Source organism: Eurosta solidaginis, chromosome 2 (genome assembly GCF_040869045.1).
Source record: "Eurosta solidaginis isolate ZX-2024a chromosome 2, ASM4086904v1, whole genome shotgun sequence".
Lineage (NCBI taxonomy): Eukaryota > Metazoa > Arthropoda > Insecta > Diptera > Tephritidae > Eurosta > Eurosta solidaginis.
In genome coordinates this window covers 188,840,570-188,856,983 of record NC_090320.1, presented here as the reverse complement: position 1 = coordinate 188,856,983, position 16,414 = coordinate 188,840,570, and the positions used below count along the sequence as shown (strand labels likewise).

At 35.3% G+C, this 16,414-nt stretch overlaps 1 protein-coding gene across 3 annotated transcripts in view; it reads left to right on the top strand.

The window, feature by feature from the left end:
• Nucleotides 1-15,102, top strand: part of VhaSFD (V-type proton ATPase subunit VhaSFD) — an 88,359-nt gene extending 73,257 nt beyond the window's left edge. For all 3 annotated transcript variants that reach the window (XM_067766609.1, XM_067766611.1, XM_067766610.1), the window contains 2 exons: nucleotides 14,488-14,601; nucleotides 14,812-15,102. In XM_067766609.1, coding sequence (XP_067622710.1) covers nucleotides 14,488-14,601; nucleotides 14,812-14,896 — 199 coding nt within the window. In that variant the 3' untranslated portion in view covers nucleotides 14,897-15,102. The remainder of the gene's footprint in view (nucleotides 1-14,487; nucleotides 14,602-14,811) is intronic.
• The last annotated feature ends 1,312 nt before the right edge of the window (nucleotides 15,103-16,414 follow it).

The window sequence follows — 16,414 nt, the reverse complement described above, 5'->3', positions numbered from 1 at the left end:
TTTGTGAACTAAATTACGATTGTTTGAAAAATTTCTGGATCTCGAGGAATTTCGTGATTTAGATCTATTTCTTTCTTTTAGATCTTGAACGGATTTGTAATTGATTAATATCATTAGAAATTTTATTTAAATTTTGATAAATAGACGTAGTTAATTCAGTTAAATTTTTAACGTATTGTTGTAAAATATTATTATTTATACTCGAAACTATGGGCGATTTGGAAGAATGAGGTTTGTTGATTAAATCAAAAAGTTTGTCAGCCAAAATAACAATTTTATCTCTGTTTTGATTATTACTGGAAGTCAAATGAATTTGTATTTATTGCGGCAATTTACGAATTCACAATTTTTTTTTTTTTTAATTTAAAGAGTAATTCTTGGCTAACAATGGAGTTAGACCTGTAAGTGATTTCATAAATCTGAATAATTCAGATGGTGAACGATCACCAAGTTCAGTTTTTGAAAATAATTCTTCTAATCTTTTTTCTTCAGTAAGAGAAAATCTTTCGCATAAAATCTTTTTAATTGTATTATATTTATTGAAAAGAGGAGGGTTAATAACATCTAAAATTTAATTTGATAATTTTGATTGAGCTTTAGGCCAGATTATTGAATAAAACTTCTTTTTTAGTAGTATTCAAAATATATTTATTTTTCGATATTTCGACTTCAATCTGAAGTCATCATCAAGAATCTACGAAAAGAAAACAATTAACATTTTTAAACATACATTTTCGTAGCAAAAATACGACTTACACATATGGATATGTATGATCGACTGAACAGAAATTATGACAACATAATTTTAGTAAAAACAAAAGAGCGAAAAATATAAATAAAGATAAATCAAAAACTCCCGCGAATATAAACAATTTCATGTACCGCAAGTGTAAACAAAAAACATATGTATACAATAAAAAATGTGTCAACAAAAGTTAAAAATATATATATATATATATGTATGTATGTACGTATTTAATGTATGTTATGCTCTCAGCATTGCTAGAGTTATTGTTCCAGCTTAAGTTTAGTGAGTGTGCTTAACTGACAGCAGCGTGATGTTGTTGTTTTAAGACCAAATTTCTGTAGGTTTGTGCACAATGGTCTACATCTGATTTAAAATTCATTTTTATATCATTAGGGGTGTTCAAAATGTGTAAGGTTTCTAAAATGAAGCGCTTATTATAATGTTTTTCATGTTCCAGAATGGTTACGTTTTCAAAATCTGGATAGTGTCCCGTGTCTTTGCAATGCGCAGCCAATGCTGTCTTGTTTTCTGGATTATTATTTCTCAATTTAATATTCGATTTGTGGGCGGAAAGCCTAGTCTTTAGTTTAAGTTTAGTTGTCCCTACATATACTTGTTCGCATACGTGGGACCCGTCGCCGTTGCATGGAATTTTGTACACCACGTTGGATTTCTCATGATTTGGTATTTTGTCCTTTAAATTACTATAAATTGGTCGTAGAGTGTTGTTGTAAGTAAACGCGATTTCATATTTCTCTTTGTCATATAAATTTGAACCCTTGATTCTTTCAGACACTCCCGGGATATATGTCATTGATTTATAAATTTTATCACCTTTCTCGGTTGTATTATTATTGGCGTTCGCTGTGTGATGTTTGTGAATCAGTTTGTTTATAAGGGACCTGGGAAAAGAATTTTGTTCCAGGGTTTTTCTAATTATGGCTATGTTTTTGTTGTGAAACATCTTATCACTTATGTTAAGAACCCTTCTTATAAAATTTTTCGCTGTGTTCAAAATAGTGTTGGGTGCGTGTTTGGAATTATAATTGATAAGTCTACCCGAAGCTGTTTGTTTTTTATACCAATCAATGTATAACTTATTATTATTTTTAATTATTAATGTGTCAAGGTAGGGAAGTCTGTTGTTTTTCTCCACTTCCATAGTAAATCGTATGGATTTGTAATATGTATTAAGTAGTTTAAGCATGTTTTCCATTTCGCTCGTTTTGACGATGGCAAATAAGTCGTCAACGTATTTGGTTAGCAATCGGGGTTTGCTTTTTGATTCCATCTCGAATCTTGTTAGCAGTTCATCTAAAACAATGTCAGCTATCACTGGGGAGGCTGGAGATCCCATTGGCATGCCTGATCGTTGTTCGTAAATTTTGTCGTTGTATTTAAAATATCTATTGTCCCTCACGCAAAATTTTAATATGTTCATGAATAATTCTTTTGTTAAACTTGTGTGCTCTTTAATGTCAGTCCACCTGGAGGCAATGATGTCGATAGCCGCATCCACGGGAATGCTGGGAAACAAAGAAACCACGTCAAATGACACCAAACTCTCATCATCGTAAATGTATGTGTCTTTAACTTTTTCTTTGAACTCTGTGGAATCTTTGACATTGTATTTCGAAGATTTTGTAATATTTTTAAGTATACGGACTACATATTTACACAAGTTATAGGAAGGGGACCCGATGGATGAGCAAATCGGGCGCAACGGTCTGCCATCTTTATGGATTTTTGGTAAACCATAAATCCTAGGAGGATTTGCAACTTTGGAAATTAGGAAATTCTTTTCTTTTTCTTCTATGTGGCCATTTTTAAACATTTTCATTACTAATTCATTGTTTTTGTCCTGTAGCTTTGTTGTGGGATCTCTTTTTAGAACCCTGTAATCAGAAATATTGTTCACAATAATTTGCATTTTCCTCGTATAATCATTTTTCTCCATCGCTACAGTGACATTGCCCTTATCCGCATTGAGTATCAGAATTTGTTTGTTGTTTTTGAGAAACTTTTTTGTAGAGTGTAAAGTCCCGCACATGAATTTGTCAAGAAATGAGTGTGTACTCTTTTTCATGTGTTCTTGTATCAATACCGTGAAATTGTTTCTTTCGATTTCTTGCCTTTCTTTGTTTTGCACGGTTTGGATAATATTTTCTCCGTCGGCTATACATTTGAAAAGGGGGAATTTTTCTTTTTCTAATGGTAAAACATGTTTAGGACCTAGAGATAAAAGCCATTGTGTGTCTTTGGGGATGTCTAAAGATGTTGTGTTGCAAAAATATTCTGGTACCGCCCTAATGTTGTACTTTTCTTTTTCTTTCTCTCTTAAGTTTTCGTATTTAATAATTTGTGTATTTCTCACTTTTTTGCTAAGATTATTTATTAGGAAATCCTCGCTCTCAAAGAATGCCGCTGAGTGATACAGGTCGAGGTTTAGTGTTATTTCTGCTTTTTCTAAAATTTAAGATATAGTATCTCGTTGAAGGGTAACTAGAACATTTTGAAATTTTAAATTATCATTAGTGATATTACTAATTTCAAATTATCCTTCAACAAGTAAAAACCAGGCATCAGGACATTCTTGCCAAAACTGGGGTAATTGATTAATATAGCATTTTCAGGTCAAATGAAACTTTTTTCAGGTCAAATGAAACTTTTTTCATTTTAAATGAAACTTTTTTCATTTCAAGTGAAACTTTTTTCAAGTCAAATGAAACTACTTTTTTCATTTCAAAGGAACCTTTTTTCATTTTAAATGAAAATTTTTTTCATTTCAAAGGAACCTTTTTTCATTTTAAATGAAAATTTTTTCATTTCAAATGAAACTTTTTTCAAGTCAAATGAAACCATACTACTAAGGTAATTGTCAATATATATATATCGTAGTTTATAACGCTATTTATCAAATTTTTCTTTAAGACAACTATTTCTAATTAGCCACATTGAAGGCAAAATTTTTGCTTAAAATTTCTTTGTGAATTTAAGCTGCAGTTAAGGTCGGCTTAGTTTAACCTTGCCTTTTGATCGTTTCAATTTTTTAATAGATAAAGTAGCAGGGTTATACGCTAGGCAACTTATATACTACAGTTTAACCACCCACTGAAAAAAACACCTATATTTTTTACTTGTATCTACTCGTCTTATATATAAAGCACATTCTTCTTCTACATATACTTCGTTAATAACGTAGGAATAAAGCAACGCAGAGAACAAATAGAAGGAGCCAAAGAGCATGATGTGAGAGTATTTTCTATTCACTGTCTGACACCAACTAACACATCGGTTGGATCCTCTGTATTATGCTTTTCTCTTTGACCAACGTCTTACCAAACAGCATAGAACGATAGCAAGGTAGTGAGAGAAACATTAATTTTACCAACTATATAGTAGAGCATGTGGACTGTGGAGAGATCTGTTTTAACTATGCTGTAAAACATAACGTTAAAAAGTGATATTTTCTACTCTATGGCGTAGTTACATTGCATTGTTCATACGTATACCCTGTCCGACCCAAAAGCGTCCGCTAAAAACGTTGGTATACATGAAAATTATGCAATCAAATGAAAATTTTATAGGGTTCATAGTGTTTAATGTAGAGTTGTGCTTTTTCGTTCATTTCAGAGATTCGTATCTTTCGTTCTTTTTCTGATGAACGATGGCGGCCTCCGTGGTGTGATGGTAGCGTGCTCCGCCTATCACACCGTATGCCCTGGGTTCAACTCCCGGGCAAAGCAACATCAAAATTTTAGAAATAAGATTTTTCAATTAGAAGAAAAATTTTTCTAAGCGGGGTCGCCCCTCGGCAGTGTCTGGCAAGCGCTCCGATTGTATTTCTGCCATGAAAATCTCTCAGTGAAAACTCATCTGCCTTGCAGATGCCGTTCGGAGTCGGCATAAAACATGTAGGTCCCGTCCGGCCAATTTGTAGGGAAAAATCAAGAGGAGCACGACGCAAATTGGAAGAGAAGCTCGGCCTTAGATCTCTTCGGAGGTTATCGCGCCTTATATTTATTTTTTTTTTTATAATTAAGTTCAAAGAAAAAAGTTACAAATTTTGGAAGATCCAGGAAATTGAAAGAGTACAGACACAAATTGTAAATATGAACTTTTCAAGTTTAATAAATGTAATAATTTCTTACAAAACATGTTTTTCATAAATAGTCCATACATATATTGTTGTAGCAGTGCCACACACAAAGATGACTAGACATATCTTTAGTGTAAGTGGCATCATCGACATTCGTGCTCACTGTGAATTTCTGCGTATGTATGTATGAATTTACGTATGTATGTTCGCGAACGAGATGAGAGAAAGAATAACATTAGATAAAACGAACTAAAAGAACAAATGAACTAAAAGAACAAATTGAACCGAAATCGAAGATCTAGTTCACTTGTTCAGTTGAGAGACCCGGTCAATTGAACAAGTTCAGAACGAAACGACCCAACTCTAGTTTAATGTGACAAAGTGTACCAAATCGATGGTACCGATTTTCTATGTAATTAATGGTGTAATTTTTGTAAATTTTATTTATTTTTCATTTGTAATTTTGTCAACCACCACATCTAAAAATATTACGCCCCTGATGATGCCTAGGAAATTTGGCGAAACGTTGGGCCGTAACTTAATCTCCGAAAATTTTTTTAGTAGTTCATGAAAAAACCCTTAAAAATCAAAGTCAAAAAAGTAAAAAAAAAAAATGAAATTTCGCAGGCTCGAAAATTATTTGTTTGGGTATGCGTAGTGAAACTTTTTTTCCTGACCCCAAATCCTATCGAAAAATCGATGGCGCGATATTTGTTAATAAATCGACCCATTCTAAGATATATATTCTAAGTATTACATTTAAATACAATATACAATGAAAAATAATGGAATAAAAACAAATATATATGTTTTCAAAGGCCCAAACGAGTGAAGTGCAATGTAACTACGCCGTAGAGTAGAAAGGATCACTTTTTACGGTTATGTTTTTCAGCATAGTTAAAAAAGATCTCTCCACAGTCCACATGCTCTACTATATAGTTGGTAAAAGTAATGTTTCTCTCAATACCTTGCTATCGTTCTATGTTGTTTGGTAAGACGTTGGTCAAAGAGAAAAGCATAATACAGAGGATTCAACCGATGTGTTAGTTGGTGTCAGACAGTGAATAGGAAATACGCTCACATCATGCCCTTTGGTTCTTTCTATTTGTTCTCTAGATTGCTTTATTCCTACGTTATTAACGAAGTATATGTAAAAGAAGAATGTGCTTCATATATAAGAGGAGTAGATACAAGTAAAAAATATAGGTGCTTATTTTCAGTGGGTGGTTAAACTGTAGTATATAAGTTGCTTAGCGTATAACCCTGCTACTTTATCTATTAAAAAATTGAAACGATCAAAAGGCAAGGTTAAACTAAGCCGACCTTAACTGCAGCTTAAATTCACAAAGAAAATTTAGGCAAAACTTTTACCTTCAATATGGTTAATTAGAAATAGTTGGCTTAAAGAAAAATTTGATAAATAGCGTTATAAAGTACGATATAAATATATTGACAATTACCTTAGTAGTATGGTTTCATTTGACTTGAAAAAGTTTCATTTGAAATGAGAAAAGTTTCATTTAAAATGAAAAAAGCTTCATTTAAAATGAAAAAAGGTTCATTTAAAATGAAAAAAGGTTCATTTGAAATGAAAAAAGTTTCATTTGAAATGAAAAAAGTTTCATTTGATCTGAAAATGCTATATCAGCGCCTTACTGGCAACAATCGCATTATATTAGGCGATTTCAATGCCCATCACGATCTATGGCATTCAAACTTGCGGGTGGACAATAGGGGTGAGATGTTGGCGGATCAAATAGAAGAAACGACGTTCTGCACAATAAACGGAGACGCCCCACACGTATGGTAGGAAGCTGTCACAGTTCGCCGGATATTTCAATCGTGAGCGCAGAACTCGTAAACTGTGTCAACTGGCAGCCGATGGTAACATTGGTATCCGACCACCTGCCTATACTTATTTCGCTCGAGCGTTCCGCCGACTTCTTCGCCACAGAAAAAAGCACTTTCATTAACTTTAAAAAAGGAAAGTGGGACGAATACAAATCCTTTACAGACAACCGCTTTGCTGCCCTCCCTATCCCGACTGATGCCCGCCAAGGGGAGCATGCTTTGCGCAAGGTCATTGAATCCGCCTCGGCTCGTTTCATTCCCGCCGGTAGAATTCATGAAATTCGGGCTCACTCCCCGGCGGAGGCCGCAAGTTTATCGAGAGAACGTGACCTTATAAGACAGCTCGATCCCGGCGACCCCCAAATAAGGGATATAAACCAACGCATCAGATTGCTTGTGGATGAACACAAGCGGGCGAAATGGGAGCACCGGATTCAACCGATGTGTTAGTTGGTGTCAGACAGTGAATAGGAAATACGCTCACATCATGCCCTTTGGTTCTTTCTAAGTGGTTGTAACCTCTCTGCCGGTGTAGGTAAACTTTGGTCCACCGTAAAGTCCCTATCGAATCCGTCTAGCAACAATGACAAAGTTTCCACCGCCTTCGGCGATAAAGTGCTGTCGGACGTAAAAAAGGCGCGAGCGCTTTCGGCCGACAATATATAATGCATTCTACGGTCGACAAAGATAGACGGAAGGCCAACAGACACGCACATAAACATAAATTCAACGCGTCACCAATTACCATCACCGTCAAAGAGGTTGAGGATGCCATCGGTCATGCTAAACCATCCAAAGCAGTGGGCCCAGACGGCATAGCCATGCCGATGCTTAAAAGCCTAGGAAAAGAGGGTTTCAAATATTTAGCACATGTCTTCAACCTGTCTCTTTCCACCTTTGTCATACCCGAAAAATGGCCAAGGTGGTCCCGCTACTAAAGCCTGGGAAACCAGCTAACATAGGAGAGTCATAGCTCCCGATATCTCTCCTATCGCCAGTAGCAAGACGCTGGAGCCATTTTGCTCCCCCACTTCAAAGGAAATTTGCAGCTAGCCTGTCATCAGCATGGCTTCAGAAAACTCCATAGCACCACCACCGCGCTAAATGCCATCAGCACCTAGATCAATTGCGGTTTAAATCAAAACCCCCACCATATAACAGTACTCGTTGCGCTAGACCTATCAAAAGCTTTTGATACGGTCAACCATGGCACGTTACTACAATACCTGGAAGGGTCTACCCTTCCCCCATGTCTTAAAAGGTGGACCGCAAATTATCTGGGTGGTCGGCAGGCATCGGTGCAATTTAGAAATGAAACATCAAAACCAAGAATTAAACAGGTGGTGCCACAGGCTGGTGTCCTATCCCCACTTTTGTTTAATTTCTACATATCTAAGCTACCTTCACCACCAGAAGGAGTTACTATTGTTTCCTACGCCGATGACTGCACAATAATGGCCACAGGCCCAGGCCCAAAGATCGATGAGCTTTGCAACAGAATAAACGGCTACCTCCCTGATCTCCAGTTGTTTGCCTCGCGAAACCTGGCATTATCACCTACTAAATCCTCCGCGACCTTATTTACAACATGGACGTCCCAAATGTCCACCATTTTGAACATCCACGTCGATGGCACTACGCTACCGACTGTCCTACACCCCAAAATCTTGGGTGTGACGTTTGATCAGGATCTACATTTTGGTGACCACGCAGCCGCAATTGTACCGAAAATCCTCAAATCCTATGCTGGCAGTACTTGGGGAAAAGACAAAGAAACGCTCATTACCACATACAAAGCAATTGGCTAGCCGATTGCATGCTACGCGTCCCCTATATGGTCGCCAAGCCTAAAAATTACCCACTGGAAGAAGCTACAGGCCTGCAAAAATACTGCTCTCAGAACCGCCACGGGCTGTCTTCTTATGTCCCCAGAACACCATCTACATAATGAGGCGAGAATACTCCCCATCAGGGAGAGAAATGAGATGCTAACCAAACAGTTCCTGTTGAATACCCAGAAACCTGGGCATCCCAACAGACTTCTGATTGATGAGCCAACACCGTCTAGGGACTTAAGGAGTCATCTCCGTAAGCATTTTGAGGAAATACGGCACATGAGAACTCAGCCGTATGAAGCAAAAAAACACAAGCAGGTCCTTGGTGAACTCCACAAATAGGCATCGGACCTTTATGCCAGGAATTGCCCGATGAATCCAGTACTCTAGAACAGTACCCAAATCTTGCGGAAGAGGAACGCATACTCCACAGGGAAACGCGAGTCACTCTGGCTCAACTTCGTTCTGGATACTGTAACAGGTTAAACTCTTACATATCCAGAATCAACCCCGACATACAAAATGTATGCCCCGCTTGCAATGTGTCCCCACATGACACCAACCATCTCTTTAATTGTAATGTGGAACCAACGCCTCTAACACCCCTTTCATTATGGTCCACCCCTGTTGAAACAGCAAGTTTCCTTGGACTCCCGTTAGAGGATATTGATGACAATTTGTGATTGGTCGCAACTATTAGGTGGGGCGAAGCACTGCTACGACAACAACAACAACAAAGGCAGATTAGTTATTGAATTATTTGTAAAATCAAGCCGTATTGGATTTTTTAAAGAGCGAAATTTTATCCGGTATTTTCGTAATTTTGTTATCGCGTAAATTGAGAATTATATATGTAGTTCAGCAGGATCGTTAATATATCAACATTCAGATTGATATTTACAAAACCATTTATTTGATGTTTGAAGTTAAAAATTTATTAAATCAAAAATTTTCATTTTGATATATCCAAAATTTTCATTTACAAAGCTAATGCGATTACAAAATATTTAAAATTTAAAGTATAAAATACAAAGTTAATAATTTTATAACAAGTAATAAACATTATACCCGTCCCTTTCATTCTTCCGTAAATCTTCCAGTTTTTCCTCTTGCTCCTTCTGCTCTTGCTCATATCCAAGTCTAACTATCACTATTAATCTTATTCTTATTCTTATTCTTCCTGTAAACCTCTTTTTACTGCTGTCTTTCAAACTATTGCTCTTATTCTCACTTTTACTCTCACTCTCCCTCTTCCTCTTGTTTTCTTTCATGTTCCCTTTTCCAATGTAGAGTTTTGCTTTTTTCAACAAATTACATAACTAAGGTAGTGAAAAAGTAGCAAAATAATACCAAAAATTGTCCCTCCCTACTACTTTAAATGTCATGACCGTATTTTGAGGGCCGTCAAAAATTTTGTTTTTGTTCTACTGAGATCTCCTGTCTGGTTTTATTGCGTCATGTATACAATATTGAATTCAAAATTATATTTTGTAAAGTGTATTTCCTCAAAGAAAGTTTCTAACAAATCTGAGATGCGTGACGTGTCCAACTTAAGCAACCAAAAAACCTTTTTGCTAAAAAATAATTAGGTTCACATAACTTTTTATTCAATTCTATGTTATAAATATGCTTTTCGTTCTTGTTTTCAATAACTTCCACCCGTCCATACGGAGGTAAGAATAAAAAATATAGTTTTAAAGGTACGAACGTTAATTTTAATTAATCGAATATTCGAATAGTTGCACGTTGTGTATTATTCGAATAACCGCTGCTTAGCGACTATTCGAATGTTGAAATATACATAAATAAACTCTAAGCATAAAAACTCAATATTTTCCATTTTAAACCATTGTTTGTGTTTGCTTCTTCAGAGCAGCAGTAGCAACGAAAAATATGCTCTGCTACTGCTCCGGCTCTGAATATGTATAGATTATTGAATAGAGCCATTGCACTGATAGTAATGCTCGGGCAAGGCTATGAGCTACGTCTTGATTTAGAGCGCAGAAGATAGCAAAATAATAACTACGAACTATATGCTTTTTGTAGCAGAGCGGTAAGATGGCTTCCGTCATCATTTCGGGAAGGTTTTAAAGACTATTTCGTTCTTATTTTGGATGGTTTAAGGATATATTGAGGGTCATATTGGGATGATTGTAGAACTGTTGAGATCATTTGGGAGCTTTTTCTTGGTTCTTCTGGGACTATTTCGATGTCGTTTTGTGGTAATTTCCTAATCATCTTGGACACTCTTTTCCCGGGGTCAATTAAGGATAACTTCGGGGATCGATGAAATACATTTTTTTGAGTTTCATTTAACTTTTTCGAGAAATCGGTGGTCAAAGCTCTCATTTCAGCAAATCGTCACTCATCATATCTCGCGCACTTTTCAATGTAGAAAGATCAGATATGACACGGAAGTCTACTATTTTTTAAGCTAAACATATTTGCGATGACCACAAATAGGTCCCCAAAATTTCGATTTTTGACCTTTTTGACTTAGCAAAACATTGATTTTTTCCAAAAGTTTTGTATGCTTACTAATGTATTTCTCACCGGAATCGGAAAGTTCGGAAAATTTTAATTGGGAACACCATTTTTGAAACATTTTATTCCAAGATTTCAATATCTACTAATCTATGAAATTGACAAAGATTCAACAAAGAAGAAATATTTGTACATGCACGACGTATACATACTTACATAATCGATTATTCTATTAATAAAATTATTTGAATATTTTTAATAGCCCTAGTTAGCATTCACTAACAGTAAAGTGAAAAATTACCTTAAACTGAACTTCGTTAGATTTCCTTGCATTTTTCTGAAATAAAGTATAAGTATGGGTGAGGCATTCGCTAAAACGGAACATTTCTCTTAAAAAATAATTATTGCAAAGAAACTTCAATAAAAACAAGTAAGGAAGGCTAAGTTCGGGTGTAACCGAACATTACATACCCAGCTGAGAGCTTTGGAGACAAAATAAGAGAAAATCACCATTTAGCCAAATGAACCTAGGGTAACCCCGGAATGTGTTTGTATGACATGGGTTTCAAATGGAAGGTATTAAAGAATATTTTAAAAGGGAGTGCGGCATAGTTCTATAGGTGGACGCTATTTCGGGATATCGCCATAAAGGTGGACCAGGGGTGACTCTAGAATGTGTGTTGTACGATATGGGTATCAAATGAAAGGTGTTAATGAGTATTTTAAAAGGGAGTGGGCCTTTGTTCTATAGGTGGACGCCTTTTCGAGATATCGCTATAAAGGTGGATCAGGGGTGACTCTAGAATGTGTTTGTGCGATATGGGTATCAAATTAAAGGTATTATTAAGGGTTTTAAAAGGGAGTGACCCTTAGTTGTATATGTGAAGGCGTTTTCGAGATATCGACCAAAATGTGGATCAGGGTGACCCAGAACATCATCTGTCGGTACCGCTAATTTATATATATATGTCATATGTATTACTGCCAAGATTCCAAGGGCCTTTGATTTCGTCCTGCAGAACTTTTTCATTTTCTTCTATTTAATATGGTAGGTGTCACACGCATTTTACAAAGATTTTCTAAAGTTATATTTTGCGTCAATAAAACAATCCAATTACCATGTTTCATCTCTTTTTTCATATTTGGTACAGAATTATGTCATTTTTTTTTTTTATTTTTCGTAATTTTCGATATCGAAAAAGTGGGTGTGGTCATAGTCGGATTTCGGCTATTTTTATACCAAGATAAAGTGAGTTCAGATAAGTACGTGAACTAAGTTTAGTAAAGATATATCAATTTTTGCTCAAGTTATCGGGTTAACGCCGAGCGGAAGCACAGACGGTCGGCTTATGGTCTTAAATGAAAAAGGGCGGAGCTACGCCCATTTTGAAATTTTCTTTTATTTTTGTATTTTGTTGCACCATATCATTACTGGAGTTGAATGTTGACTTAATTCACTTATATACTTTAAAGATATTAAATTTTTTGTTAAAATTTGCCTTTAAAAATTTTTTTTCTTAAAGTGGGCGTGTTCGTCATCCGATTTTGCTAATTTTTATTTAGCACACATATAGTAATAGGAGTAACGTACCTGCCAAATTTCATCATGATATCTTCAACGACTGCGAAATTACAGCTTGTAGTGGCACGCCCATTGTCAAAAATTTTACTAATTTTCTATTTTGTGTCATAAGGTCAACGCACCTACCAAGTTTCATCGCTTTATCCCTCTTTGGTAATGAATTATCGCACTTTTTCGGTTTTTCGAAATTTTCGATATCGAAAAAGTGGACGTGGTTGTATTCCGATTTAGTTCATTTTAAATAGTGATCTGAGATGAGCGCCCAGGAACCTACATACCAAATTTCATCAAGATACCTCAAAATTTACTCAAGTTATCGTGTTTACGGAGTGACGGACGGACATGGCTAAATGAATTTCTTTTTTCGCCCAGATCATTTTGATATATAGAAGTCTATATCTATCTCGATTAGTTTATGCCGTTACGGATTACCGTTATGCGAACAAAGTTAATATACACTGAGCTCTGCTCAGCTGAGTATAATTAAGAAATAAGTAAAAGAGGTTTACACTAAAACTTTCAGCCATTTTTATTGTAGCTGTAATTTGGCAACGCAGTATACTCTACGGAAATGATAATAAGTTATGTTATTTTATCTAATAAAAGATAAAAACTTCGATTCGGAAACATTTCTTTTGCGCTAGCGGTTGACCGAACCTCCGGCGGAAATACCCACTTTGAAGTCGTCGATCACCAATTTTGTAGGTCATATGATTCCTCAGTTGCTTATCTCAATGACATTAAGATGACATGAAAATAAAACTGGTACTATTAAACAAATTTTTTGTATTAAATTGAATTACTAACTCCCAAAGTCACCCCTCTCAAATATTGTTAAGGTTAGTTAACCGAGTCCGCTCACAAGGATTCAGCTTGATACTATTAAAAAAATAAGACTTACAATATTTGGTGGACTTGTATAGATTATTTCATCTTCAAGGTCTACTCCCTAAATGTTTCTTTCCTTCGGCACGTACCGACAACCGCAGTCGAGAAAGGGATGACGAACATAGTCCAAAAAGACGTTACTAGTTCGAAATTGTCAGGTAGAAACTGACCTCTCCATGTGACCGCTTTAAGTCGAAGACTAGGTCCCCTTCCAGTTTCCTGCAGCCTCTCAGCACTATAGCTGTTGCCAAAAAAATATCCGCCTACTTCTTCCCAGAGGTGGTAAATTTAAACCTTTGCGAGATCCGTGGGGTAAGTTAGCGGTCCTCTGCGTTAGGCCGAGGTGTTAACTTCTTGGAACATGCAACATTTTACTGCATTCGCTTCATTGAATCGCACTATACAAGAGTATAGAGGTCGGAAAGTGACACCGATCCATGGTGTGCTCTGCATTTTATCCTCACCATGTGTTTGTATGTAAACTATGCGGAATTTAAAAAGTGCCTCAACATGGCAAGAAGACAGGAGGCATCTTGTAAAATTGTTTACGTGTTCAAGACATTTTTTACGTTCAGCGTGACATTGAAGAATATAGGTTTTTGTGGCACACATTTTGGCTTTTCTTACAGCTTGTCTCAATGACTGCTATCAACAGGTGTTTTAGGAGACTTTCCATCACCTTCCCTGTTCGCAAGAATCAGTAATCACTCCAAGTCCATTAACAACCTCAGGAGTCAGTTCACACGCATTGTAAGTAAACTAGAGATAGGGCGAAATATATTTAGAAACAACTAAACGGGCGCACATGCGCAAATTTTAAAATTGAATACGAAAAGTGAAGACTTTCATTAATAGTGTTAACAGCATGTACTTGAAATGCATTTTAGACCTAATAACGAAGGGAACAATTACTGCAAGACTTGAGCCACAATGGCCTCGCTAAACATACACATGTACATATATATATCAAATAATTAAACTTATTTCGTTTTTATTTTAGCGTTCTTGAGCAATTGGGTGGCAAACAAATTGTAATGCAACTTTTAGCCCATGAAGATCCGAATGTACGTTATGAGGCTCTCTTAGCTGTACAGAAATTAATGGTGCATAATTGGTAAGACTACTGCCATATATGTGTTTCCTGATTATTATGAATATAACTCATTTTGAATCATCAATCAAAATAATCAAATCACATTAAGAGCATTATCAAATCCTCATTTACAATCAAATAAAACCCATCAATGAAATTATCAAGTCGATTTAAATATTTGAACTTTAAATTTAATAAGTTTCACATCACTTTTAAAATCAATTTCTGTAGGGAATACTTGGGTAAGCAGTTGGAAAAGGAGAGTGAAAATCAGCCCCAGAAAGGAGGTTCAGCGCCAATCAGTGGCAAAGCTTAAATATTTTAATAAATGTGCATTCGCTTGTTTAAAATATTCTGATATGAATATTAGTGTATTTAGTCGGTAAAGAAAATGTTGATTGTACTAATAAGAATTTTTATTTGTTGTTATTCTGAAATAAATCAATATTAAATTGTATTATGAACGCTTAAACACAACAACGGAAATACTAAATAAAAGCTTTTAAAGCTGATAACACTAAATGTGAATAGTTGTAAATTTTTTCATCATTCCATTTTATTTTATTATTATTTACAAGTTGTTATTGTTAAACATTTTAAATCATATATGCAGAGCTGCTCAACCTCTATACACTTAAAGCACTTTTGTTTTTGTTTTGCCCTGAATCCAAGGCGAATTCAGTACCAGGTGTTGTTATCCCAACAGCTGATTGCTTCTTCTTGATTATTTTCCATACAAAGCCTTGTACAACAATATGTCAGTTTCTTTTGGCTTGACATTCTTCTGCATGGCGAATTGATTGTATTCGCTTTGCCATCATCTTGTATATATTCGACTTACCCTGAATCATAGGCACAGATACAAATTTACACTTCAAATATAAAAAAAAAAAAAAAAATCCAAAGCACCCCCGTATGCCCTCACATATATTTTAAATTCATATGGAATTGTTTGATTTTCATATGTAAGTGCAAAGCAAAAGCACTTTCATATTATGAACGAGCATTTCGGTATAAAAAACAAATTTACACTAACAAATGGACAGCTAAAAATTATTCAAAACTATTATGGCACTGAAAAAACTTTGTATTCAAAATTGATTTATTGAGAAAATTAAAATACGCTTTTATTTTGATATTATGTTAATGGTTAAAAGTCATGATAAGTTGCATGTACGCGAGTTAAGTATGTACTTTCGATTTTAAATAAAACAATATACTTTATTTGTATCTATATGTACTTTAATGAATTCTAAACTGAAGTTCATATGCTTCAGTGTAATAGAAGACTAACTTATTTCTATGCTTAATCGTCTATTTATATGCTCTGGTTTCTTTTGTTTAGTGGCTGCTGATAATGTTCAAAAAAAGGATCTTGCTGATAATGTTTAAGTAGAAATCTTATCTATGCTTACAATGGTTGAATATGAATCTTTTGTTCGCTGATAATATTTTATTTGGTTTTGTTTATGTTTTGTTTATGTTTGTATTTGGTTTATGTTTAAATAGAAATCTTATCTTTGCTTACAATGTTTTGGTTTCTGACAATGGTTAATAGATAGATAGACAATGTTTAAAGAGGACCATACTTTTTATGTAAACTACTGATTCTATATCATACATGGGATGATGTTATCGGTACAGTAGTGTATTTTCTTTTGCACTAACTCGCGTCTTGAGATGTTCGAAAGCCGGGGTCGCAAAATTTAGTATTTCGCAAATTCTTCAAAGGTCCAACATGAAGTACTTTTTCGTGGTCTCAACCACTTCTGAGTTAAGGCTCGAGCAGTTGCTAAAACTTTTGCATCGAACTAGATTAGATAGTAATGAAGCG